General features: G+C 41.7%; 1 protein-coding gene across 1 annotated transcript in view; it reads left to right on the top strand.

Moving 5' to 3' along the window:
* KIAA1549 (KIAA1549 ortholog) overlaps positions 1 to 12,074 on the top strand; it is a 98,081-nt gene that overhangs the window by 82,235 nt on the left and 3,772 nt on the right. Inside the window, 3 exon segments of the mRNA XM_015422084.1 lie at positions 1 to 268; positions 2,119 to 2,171; positions 9,620 to 9,765. The exon segment at positions 1 to 268 is cut by the window's left edge and continues 17 nt beyond it. Coding sequence (XP_015277570.1) covers positions 1 to 268; positions 2,119 to 2,171; positions 9,620 to 9,765 — 467 coding nt within the window.

The raw sequence follows: 12,074 nt of genomic DNA, 5'->3' as shown, positions 1-12,074 counted from the left end.
GACTGAGCTGGGGAAGTACTCAGGCCTGCCCCCGCACCCATCTCAGTACACCCCTCCTCAGCCCTCCATTGAAGAGGCCCGGCAGACAATGCATTCTCTCTTGGATGATGCCTTTGCCCTGGTGGCCCCCAGTAGCCAAACCACCAGTTCTGCTGCCATCACGCACCCTGGAGGCTCAGGGGGACAGCCAACAAACAACACACCTGTCCGAGCAGCAAGAGAGACCTCAGGCAGCCAGTGGGGGTCTCCATATGGCCCGACACACACAGTAAGCAGCCATTTCAAGACCGCAGTGGTGCAGTTTTAAAGGTTGCAGAAATGCCTAGCATCTGTTGCTGTTTGCTGTGCTTTCAGTTGTTTTATTTATTCATTTGCTTGCTTATGTTTGTAACCCATGGTATTCCAAAGATTCAGGGTGGGGTAAAAATAATTGTACAATTTGTGTAATGTGAAGGGAAAGTGACCGCTTGACATCCCATCTTAAAGCCTCCTAGTCTTTCATCTACATCTGGCATTAATGAAAGTGCAATAGATAAATAGGAAAAAACCCTACAGTCAAAACACTGATTGAGGACACTGCCAGAGTTAATTGGGCAACGTGGAGGGGGCAGAATGGGTATAGCTGTGCTCAGCAAGACAAAAATAAAACAACCCCAGCCACTTTTGATTACAGGTTTTATATCTGGAAAGTATTATTCAAAGCTCACTGGGCACCCCAGAATCTACAAAACAAGGTGGCCTCCACCTTGAGCCAGGTCCCTGTTTTATTAGCTTACGGAGCAGAGAACATTAGCATTGCTGTGTACGTCTTTTGACTGGCTTGCTGGTGGATAGCATTCTCATGCAGTGCTGCGCTGCATCTTTATAATACATCTCTGTAGAAAACAAAGCCAGAACCCTTCCTGAGCTTGCATAAACATTTCATTGCTGCTTTGCTGGAGTTCAAGGTCCTTTGCAGGTCTTGGCACTTTGACCATCCTGGATTGTGACAGTCTACTTTTATGCAGTGGCCACAATGCAGAGAACATGACTGTATGTGGTGGTGATACAAAAACAAGCCAATTCTGCTTACAGTGGCTCACCCCTGCGCTTCATCAAGCCCCTGTGTAAGAGGATTAAAACCATAAAACAAGCCTTTCTGGATCTATCTAGTCCAGTGTCCCCCCTCCACCTTTCCCCCTGCACACTTTAAGGATTGTCCCTAGCCATTCCCAAGTGTCCAGCCAGTCTCCTGAGACCACACAGGGGGGTAGTTGCCATGTTCTGATGTCAACAGCGGATCCACTGAGGAGTTCTATTTTATTTATGTATTTAGATATATTTATACCTCACATTTCTCCCCAATGAGGAGCCAAAGCAGCTTACAAGGTTCACCCGGGTTCAGATCCCCAGTCTACCATGTAGCTTGCTGGGTAACGTTGGGCCAGTCACACAGTCTCAACCTAACCTGCCTCCCAAGGTTGTCACGACGATAAAATGGAGGAGAGGAGAAGAATGTAAGCTGCTTTAGTTCCCCATTGAGGAGAAAGGCAGGGTGTAAACGAAGTAAATAAATACAATAAAGCATGAGACAGCTTTATGTGTTAAGTTTATTCTTTCCCCCTTGCTCTTGCCTAAAATGGTTAACAGGACTCACCAGCAGTTCCTTGCCTGAGCATGCCCACGAAACTGGCTGTGAACAATTTACACGAATGAGTGTCAGTGATTTTTTGGCATTATGTGTTCTATGGCTGAATTGTTCTTTGATTAATATTGTGAGGAGGGGAAGCTGCTGTTTAGAAGACAGGTTGATAGCCACTGGTTTATTCTATAAGTGGGAAAGTACCCATATCTGGATGCTGTGAACTAAGAGGCATAATTCCAGGAGTCCTGCAAATCCCCCCATTCTTGTGAAATGTATGGGTCCACCATAGTGACTCCTCATCATATAAAACCAGAAGACTAACATAATTCATATTTATTTATAAAATTCTCCCCCAAACCTTAAATTAAATTCTCACTTAATTTAGCATACATTCCTGTGTATAAATCAGATTAATCTCTTACTATTGTAGATCTAAAGATGCTTAAAAAGGACACTTGTTTTTGTTGTGTTTTAATACCATGATCTTCTTCTAGAGATACATGGAATTTGGGATGACTCCTCCAACAGCACCAGGCCTGCTACAAAGGTAGTTCTCTGACTTTTCTCTCTCTGTTAGTATTATAAGAAATGTGGGTCAACAGTCCTCTGTGTTTCCTTCTCTTCTCTGTAATGTCTGGTTTCAGCACAGTGGGTGACATGATGTCATGCTGCAAGATGTTCTCCTGCCCCCCCCCCCCACTATCTACAGCCAGTGATCTGAGCCAGGAAAGGGGAAGGCACCACACAATGACTTCACTTTTTCACCTCTTGGATAAAATTAGACATTGCCAGGAAGAGTGAGAGAAAAATGGAGCAGCAGAAGCTAGGAGGGAGGGGACAAATAGACCCCAACAGGATTGCTATGAAACTCTGTGATTTATTTGACTGGTCTTCAAGTATTTATAAGCTGCTTCTCTGCCAAAAAAAAAAAAGGCAGTTGAAGGGACAGCCAAACAGTAAAGAACAACAACAGCCAGCATCAAATCCACAATGTATTCGCTTTTTGGCCTTCATATAGCTGAGTGAGACTCTCTTGCTTTGTAGATGGCAATTACCTTCAGTTCAGGCAGCGCTGGGTTTTCTTGAGTTACAAATGAATTCCTCATCCCTAAAGAGATGCAGTAAAGAATCTCATAAAGTCATTAAAGAATAAAGGCCTCTTTGATGCTCTCACTGTCCCCCATTTCTATGAGGCTTGTACGCAAGGCTGTTTGAAATGATTGGGGGGTGGGGAGAGTTACAGTGGGTCCTGTTTGCTATGGCTGCGGTGGCTCAAGTGGTTAAGACGCTGAACTGCAGGCTGTGGAAGGTCGGTAGTTCAGCAGTTCGAGACCCGAGTGTGCTGCATGACGGAGTGAGCTCCCGTCTCTAGTTCCAGCTCCTGCCAACCTAGCAGCTCGAAAGCAAGAAATTGCAAGTAGATAAATAGGTACCACTTCAGTGGGGAGGTAACAGCGTTCCGTGCACCTTGGTGTTTAGTCATGCCGGCCACATGACCACGGAAACGTCTTCGGACAGCGCTGGCTCTTCGGCTTGGAAACGGAGATGAGCACCGCAACCCTAGAGTCGGATTCGACTGGCTTTCGAGCAAGGGAACCTTTACCTTTATGGCACTGAACTATTATTAGTGTCACAGCAAAGTGGTTTAAATAGCCAGTTCTTGGAACGGTGACTGGAAAAACAGATTGTTCCTTTTCTTCTCAATAATTTAATCAAGGTTTTCGGTGGGCTGGCCTGCATACCTTATACCTCATATACCTTCTTTCTAGTATGGTAACAGGGGGGTGCTGTCCTGAGAACAGTGCAAGGCCATATTTTAGAAACTAATATTCTACGTCTAAACTTTCAAATCGTGCAAGCAGTAACACAATTTGAGGAAATGGTAAACTTTTTTTACATTTTCAGAGTTCAAACTATGTGCTCATACTGCAGGCGAAGGCTGCGACTCACTGGTAGAGCATCTGTTTGGCATGCAGAAGGTCCCAGGTTCAATCCCTGGCATCTCTAGTTAAGGATCAGGTAGTAGGTGACATGAAAGACCTCTAACTGAGATCCTGGAGAGCTGCTGCCAGTCTGAATAGACAGTAGACTTTGATGGGACTGATGGTCTAATTCAGTATATAAGGCAGCTTCATGTGTATTGTACTCTATTTGGGAAGGGGCTGTGGCTCAGTGATAGATTATCTACTTGTACGAAGTCCCAGGTTCAGTCCCTCACACCTCCAGTTAAAATAGGACCAGGCAGTAGGTGATGTGAAAAACCTCTGTCTAAAACCCTGAAGAGCCACTGCCAATCTTGAGTACAAATTACTTACCTTGATGGCCAATGGTCTCAGTCAGTATAAGGCAGCTTCATATATATTGTGTTATTTCATGTTTTCCCAAATGGCACATATATATATTGCAGACAGTCAGTTATAAATGTGCATGTTTCTAGGGCTGTTCAAAAATATAGTTGGTGGGGAGCAGTGTTCCCTCTAAGCTGAGTTATTGTGTCCTAGCTCACAGTTTTTTAGCCTCCGGCTCACACATTTTTGCCTTAGCTCAGGAAGGATGGCTCCAGAGCAAACTAATTCATGCCATAGCCAAACCACTCGCTCACAACTTTAATGCCAGCAGCTCACAAAGTAGGATTTTTGCTCACATGACTTCACAGCTTAGAGGGAGCATTGGTGGGGAGGTGGAGAATGTTTATCGTGAATTGCTAAAACTTGCATCGGGGCATGCATAGCAGGGACAGTAAGGTGAAAATTTGGTCAATATTTTTCCTTGTTTGTTTCCCACAATGCCAAAATTTGATGTTTTCAGATTTTGGCTTGGATCCAGAGTAACATTAGTGGAGCTCAATGAAAGGATCAAACATTCCTAACTCTAGCTACAGCCTGCTGCAGTCTCTTGTACCCAGCACTGCCCTGAGGATCAGGTTTCCCCCAGTAGCAGTGACTTGTATCCGATGAAACATTACTGGGACATTGACTTTCTCTCATTTATCTCTGCACCTTCCAAACCCCAGAAAGATTATTCCTGGGATTGCAGGACCTGAGTGGATAAATAGCCACACAGGTATATTTCCCAAAGAGCATTACACTCAATGAATGAGAATGTACTAGTGATCCCCGGTCCGAAAAATATTCGGCTGTCCTGAGCCAGAACCAGGGCTTTTTCAGCCCTGGCCTCGACCTTGTGGAACTCCCTGCTGAGTGAGATCCATTCCCTGGAAGACCTGACACAATTCCACAGGGCCTGTAAGACTGAGATGTTCCTCCAGGCTTAGGGGTGAGGACAATGACAGCTACCATCAAAACTGACCCCCTCTTCACCCCTTTTCTCCCCCGTCCCTTCCCATCTCTTGTAATTCCTTATTTATTTAATATGTATAATATTACTCTCATTCGGATAAGGGGCACTATGTTGTCCTTCCTTTTTATGGGCCATTGTACTAACTGTTAGTTAAGAGCTGTTTTTAATTCTAAATTGTTGTTACCATCTTATTTTAATTGGTTGCTATTATGTTACCATTGTTGTTATCCACTCTGAGCCCTGTTGTACAGGGGAAGGAGGGCTATAAATCCAATAAATAAATAAATAGGTAGGGGATATAACAACATGAGAATTTTACTGTTTGTTTAAAGTTAAAAAGGAATGAGAAAGATGCAGTTCAGATTCTGAGTTCAGAAGAAGGTGGTTGGTTACTGCTAGGCTTGCCTATGATTGTTCAAGATGGGAAGCTGAAGCTGGCTTGGTGGAAGTTTAGCCATTCTACAGGTGAAGAAAACTAGTTAGTCCATTAGAATCTCCTAGGGTCAGTCAGAAGCAGTTGAGCAAAGGGAGGAAGTTGGGAAAAGAGGGAAGGAAAAGGTGTTAAGAAAATCAGACCTGGAAAGCTTAGTTAACTGAGTGTGTGCTGTGGATACAGGTGTGATGGAAATAGAAAGGTTACTGTATATCAACATTGTATATGTGTGTGTGTAGATATATATATATATTAATGTCGTTTGTTTTCTCATGTAAATCTTAATAAATACACTTATTTAATAAATTCCTATGTCTAGCACTGAATTATTATTAGTTATCACACTATCTTAATATCTCCTAAGGCAACATGTCCCAACCCTAAAGTGGATAGCAAAATAAGAGACCTCCTAGCTTGTAAGGTAAAATAGCATATAGAAAAAAATCAGGGAAATGCTATATGTCACAGAATATGCAAAAGTTTACGTGAAATAGATGAAAATACAAATATAACAAGAAAGTACAACAATATATAAATGCAAACAGTGCAACAGGTAGCCAAATAACGAAGGCTCCGGATTCTTCTCTTCATTTTGTGAATGTCACTTCATCAGAAGTAAGTATTCTTGACTACAAAGTAGAATACAGCCTAATTTATATTCTATAACATATATCCTAAACAATGTATATAGCTAATGTGAATTGGACCCTGAGAAACCAATGATAAAATATTATACCACAATCTTGATGTCCTTATTTCTTTTCACGATGTAGAAAAATCAATTTTAGAAATCTGTAACAATATTAAAACATTAATGTATGGAAATAACCTCATAGAAATACAATACATCATGTTACAATAATTTGTAATGATCTATAATAATTTATACACTCACCAAGCATCTTGTACAAATTCATTATTTAGACCATAGGGACTAATGGTATGCAGCTTTGTGTATCCAATATGCTTCACATCTAAGTAGCATTTTTTTAGTATCCATTATGATAAAAGGGTCATTATTAAAGACTTCCAAAACAACAAAAGTAAAGCTGTTGCAATCATGTTGGTGCTCGAGGAAGTGGGAAACCAAGCATATTGGATACACAAGCTGCATACCATTAGTCCCTATGTTCTAAATAATGAAATGGATTTCTCTTGCTTTTTGTAATTAGCAGGTGTCACAGGTGAGGTTTCTGTGCAATTTTGAGATTTTTGATGACTATGTGAAATTGTACAAGACGCTTGGTGAGTGTATAAATTATTATCGATCATTATAAATTATTGTAACATGATGTATTGTATTTCTATGAGGTTATTTCCATACGTTAACGTTTTAATATTGTTACAGATTTGTAAAATTTATTTTTCTACATCATGAAAAGAAATAAGGACAACAAGATTGTGATATAATATTTTATCATTGGTTTCTCAGGGTCCAATTCACATTAGCTTTATACATTGTTTAGGATATATGTTATAGAATATAAATTATACTGTATTCTACTTTGTAGTCAAGGATACTTACTTCTGATGAAGTGACATTCACGAAACGAAGAGAAGAATCCGGAGCCTTCGTTATTTGGCTACATATTTCACTGTTTGCATTTATATATTGTTGTACCTTTTTGTTATATTTGTATTTTCATCTATTTCATGTGAACTTTTGCATATTCTATGAGATATAGCATGTCCCTGGCTTTTTTCTATATGCTGGCCAACCCTAAAGTGGGTCATGAAGCTGGTGAAGGAGGGGGGGTCCCAGGTTTTTGCAGTTTTTAAAATTTGTGCAGGCTGTTTCTTTTTTCTTTTTAGTGGGTCACAATGCCAAGAAAATTGGGACTTGTGGGAACCACTGTTCTAAGGTATACCTGAGGATACCTTATGGGAAAAGAAAAGGAATCCTCAGATGGTGGTATATTTATTATTTATTTACTCAACATTCTTATGCCACCTTTTCAGAGTACTGCTCGAGGCAGCTTACAATTAACAACGACAATATTAAGACACAAGCAAGTAAAACATTTCCCTGAATATGTGCTATAGGGGGTTTCAGAGGAGAAATTGTTCTTTCTCCCCCCACCCCTTTCTGCAGGGGGAGAGGAATGCATGAAAATACTGTATGCCGTTAGTTCCAGTTTCATTGGTTACAAGCCACTGCTAGGGGTACTGTGAAGTCTGCAGCAGGAGGAAATTGGTACAAGTCTCTCTTCTCCCCTTCTACTGGTAGAAATGCCCCAATGATGGTGGCAAACCAGGCTGAGTCCAAGCTTTTGACTGGTTTCTTTCTCTCTCTCTAGGGACTCTTAAAATGACTGGGGTTTACTGATAAATCCAAAAGCAATAATTGTAAACGTTGTTTAGAATCTGTCACCTATACTGCAGCAATGCTGGTCACTGGGAATGTCATAACAATTGAACTGGAAGAATTTACATTCACTTCTGTGTTTAATTTTGCAGATTTGTGTTGAGGGTTAAGATCCTGCTTGATCTAAAAGCTCTGCCTCTATGTTTTCTTTATTTTCTTCAAGGTGATTGATATTGCTCCTGTACTGGCTGCATGTTTTGTTATCCACTAACCAGTTGGGTTTTTTTTAATGTTCAAGTGTGTACTGTTCAGAGTTTGCAAACAGTGGGTTGGATCCCATGTAAAATTTCTCTGTCGTAAAGGCCTAAAATGTCAGCCAAAATGTTGCCCCTGAGGGACAGGAGATCCTCAGGAGCAGCTTGTTAGAGGAACTGGAGGATTACCGCAGGAGCGGAGGAACCTGTGAAAATCTTTTCAAAAGGATTCAAGCTATTATTGAGGGACAGCCCTTACCTGTGCTGAAATCCACTCCAGTTGCTACTGTGGTAATGGTACAGCACACTTCTCTTTCCTCTGACAGTCTTAAAAAGCTAAGGGGTATGTTGCCCTAAAAGAGTCATCCTCTTCTAACCCGATAGTTAAGACTAAAATAGAGACTCTCTAAAAAGCCGTCCTTGGTCTTCTTAGATTTTATAGGAGGAGAGGAGGCTGCCTGATTCCTCCAACTATAGAAATTTACAAAATAAAGTTACTGCCCCAACTTCTGTATGGAGCACTGATATGGGGCTTTGGAAATCTCCAGTCTTTAGAAATCTCTCAAAATTTCTAAATTTCGCTGTTTCGCCATCAACACCTTCAGCTGTGGTTAGTATAGAATTATCTCTACCTTCAGTAACAACTCTAGTTTATAAAACAACCATTAATTACTGGCTGAAGATCATCTTCTGTACATCCCCTGGCCTTTTGACCTTGGCATATGGTGAGATGAAGGATAACACATGGCACAGTTCTGTGTTGAGATTGGTGTCCCGGTAGAATACTTGGCGGACTCTTGGGTTCCATGCAGCCAAGCTACTCATAAAACAAAGATTGCTAGATCAGAGTGCTCAAACCAAAGTAGGTCTCATAGGCAACTTGAGAACGTCTCCCCTGACTCTTTCAGTGTACTTTACCAGTTTAAGAAATTGCAAGTACAGAAAGGCCTTTACCAGGGCACACCTAGATATTTTACCTCTCACAGTCTTGGAAGGCTGTTTTAATGTTCCTGTGATCAAAAGTCTATTGAGGATCTATCCCATGTCACATTTCAACATACAAGAAATGAGGTTGAACCTTTTTGCAGACCATAAAATCCCATTTCCCAGGAAGGTCAGGTCAGGAGAAATTAGTTATATTACTGACAGAGAAAAATTCATTACTCTCCAAATGGCAAGATTTGCTGCCACCATTATGGATAAAAAGATGATGGGGCATGCTGACCATAGTATGTCTGACCCGTGACTGCTTCACTCTGGGTCAATTGTTATTTGTCATTTTTTATTTGTCTCTGGATTGTAAGGTCTTTCTCGCTTACTTTTAGATGTACAATTTTAATGATGATTTTGTGTTTGTATTTTAATACTAATTGGAAAATGTTTAATTTTTAAGTTATTATGTTTTCTCATTTTTAATTTTATTTTGGTGGGATCTCCACCTTATTCAGTATTGATGCTGTGGCTTTTCTTTGCTAATGCAATAAAGACTGATTGATTGAAATAGAGACTGTAATGCACACAAAGTACCCATATGACAGTTTTAGCATGGTAAGGTACTATGGAGGATACCCATTCTGTGGGGCAGTGGGTGGGAGAAGAGTTGGTCTCATGGAGCAGACAGGTGGCACGATACACAGATGCTGTTTTCTTAGGAAACAGGTTGGTCATTAAGATGTTTCGTTGCATTGTTTCTCTGCTTACAGGCAAAACGTTGGTTCGAGTTTTCTTCCACCTGTTGAATTAATACATCCAGATCAGCAGGCACCTGACGTGCAGTATTCCAGCAGAGGGATCTACTCAGAGGAAATGCCATCAGTAGCACGGCCACGACCAGTTGGAAGCACTGCAGGTACTTAAAGATTAACAAGTATCATACTCGGCCATGTTACCAGAACATACTAAGTATCTGAATTTTAAAATTCAGCACCTTGTCATCAGTCATGGCTCTGCAGCAGCCAAAGTTGTTCCGTAAACTTACTATACAAGCAGGTAGCAGGAGCCATACTTGGGATGCTAGGCCTTGTGATCATCACAGTGGGAGAAAGTGGGGAAGTGCATGCAAACCTGCAAGTGATATCATTTCCAGGCAATACTGTAGGAATCCCCCAAATCTCTATAGTAATGACCATTATATGGGGGGGGGGGTATTCCATCACATTGTCCATCACTTCTGGATCTGGACACAGTTCCTCCCCTGTCTCCCATCATGCCAAGCAGCATTGGTGGGCAAGTGAGTGGATTAGCAAGCAAACATCTGCTGGGGGAGGGCAGGTGGCAAGCCTAGTCCAGGGTACCCAATAGCACTTGCTCACTGTTGAGGGCCAACTGGGGATCGGTGCAGTAAAAGCTCTTCACTGAACCATGCAGCTCAATATACATCTGTATATTGTTTGTCCAGCTCCATCGCGGCTAGTGCGTGTGTGTGAGGTATGTGATGTTCACATGGGTTGTTAAAATGCTTCAGAGAAGACAGAAATAATGGACACAAGCCTTCATATCTTGTATTCTTCAGGCCGAAACATCAGTAGCTGTGTATGCAACCGTATCTCCAAAAGATTTCCTAGCATTGCTGTATCAGCAGCTCTAGGAGGTTGGTTGGAGGCAAAGACAAATGTCTGGTATATCATATATATGGGGGGAAGTGTGATTAAGCTGTCAGTTTGGACGTCTGGGAGATTTAGGGGTTTTTTAGTATTTTTTTCCATACAGTATGGAAAATTGCTTTTCCAAACAGGAAAGACATTTTGAGACTCCCACAATGCATCTGTTAAAGTTACTTTACTTATGGCTTAAGTGCAGAGGAAACACTTTTAATTTATCATTTGATGAAAATGAGGTGGTGATGAAAAGTTTGGCCTTGAATGGGGTGTTTCTGTTCCATCAAGGCTGGAAATGCCACTGACAGCCATTGAACACCACTCAGGTCAGAGTACTGCAAGAATATAGTGGGTAGCTTCTGAACTGAGGACATCACCTCACACTACTTTTCTATACATAGATGGGCAGCTGTGTTAGTCTGTCGCAGAAAAAAATAAATCAGACTTTTCATGGCACCTTGAAAGTCAGCATAACCTTTTGTGGGCTAGAGCCTGCATTGTCAGACGCATATGGACAGACTGGGTTGGAATCTGCAAACGCTAGTGGTAGACTAATGACTTGTTTGTCTTGGGTGCCACAAGACCCCGATATATTTTACACACAGGCACTGAGACTTATATAAATTGTGTGTACTGCATCAGTTGTAAAGATGTAGATGCAAGTAAATCCTTGTTTTAAAACACACATCACGAAGGACCTATTTCCCAATCAATGCTTTAATGAATTTCAAAGGGGAGAGTGGTTTACATGTGCTTCACGACTGATGAGTTTTTGAGTAAAAAGTATTTTGTACTTTTAGTTCAGAACTAGTGTTAAGAGCAGCCCTGAGCATAGCTCCAAAGTACTGATCTTCTGACTGGCCAAGATTCAAAATTATTGCCAGTGCCTGTGGGCAGCTTTGGAATTCTGACACAGGGTGATGGGCACAACTTCAAAATGGCTGCCACAGGAGGTGGAGCCAACCACAAAATGGCTGCCATAAGAAACAGAGCCAACCACAATTTGTGAGGGAGTGAGGTTACACCAAACTCTAATAGTAGTTCAACATTTCAGGCAGAAGTCCTGCTGGCAGGGTGCCTTTTGAAATGAGTGTGTGGTGGCATTTGCTGCCAAAGCAACATTTAAAAAAAATATATGCACAGCGAGTCATACCTCCAGTGTCTAATTAAAGACCTGCTGAGCAAAAGGCCCACCTGGCCCCACCCGTTGTTTTTTTTTTTTAACTTGATGGGTGCTAGGAAAGGTGTCAATAGCCACCATGGTGCCCATGGGTGCCACGTTGGGGTGCCCCACTCCGGGTTCTTCTGAGGGTCTGATTTGAAGTCTGGTGTCCCAGCTCTAAGCTACTCCTATGCCTCTCTTGCTGAGTGTCCCTCAGTAAGCAAATATTTTTTCCTCTCCCACCAAGGGCAAGTCACTTGCATGCCAACCCTCAGTGGTAGATCTTTAAAATGGCACTTTAATAGAGACCCAAATACTGGTAGATTACAGACCGTATCTGGCCCAACAGATTGTCAGTCTGTTTCCCTTCCCCACCTCTACCCCCTGCACTCCATATAT

This window comes from Gekko japonicus, unplaced genomic scaffold (assembly GCF_001447785.1).
Source record: "Gekko japonicus isolate JY-2015 unplaced genomic scaffold, Gekko_japonicus_V1.1 scaffold280, whole genome shotgun sequence".
NCBI classification, from domain to species: domain Eukaryota; kingdom Metazoa; phylum Chordata; class Lepidosauria; order Squamata; family Gekkonidae; genus Gekko; species Gekko japonicus.
The sequence above is the reverse complement of the archived record's forward strand: the minus strand, read 5'-3'. Positions and strand labels throughout refer to the sequence as shown.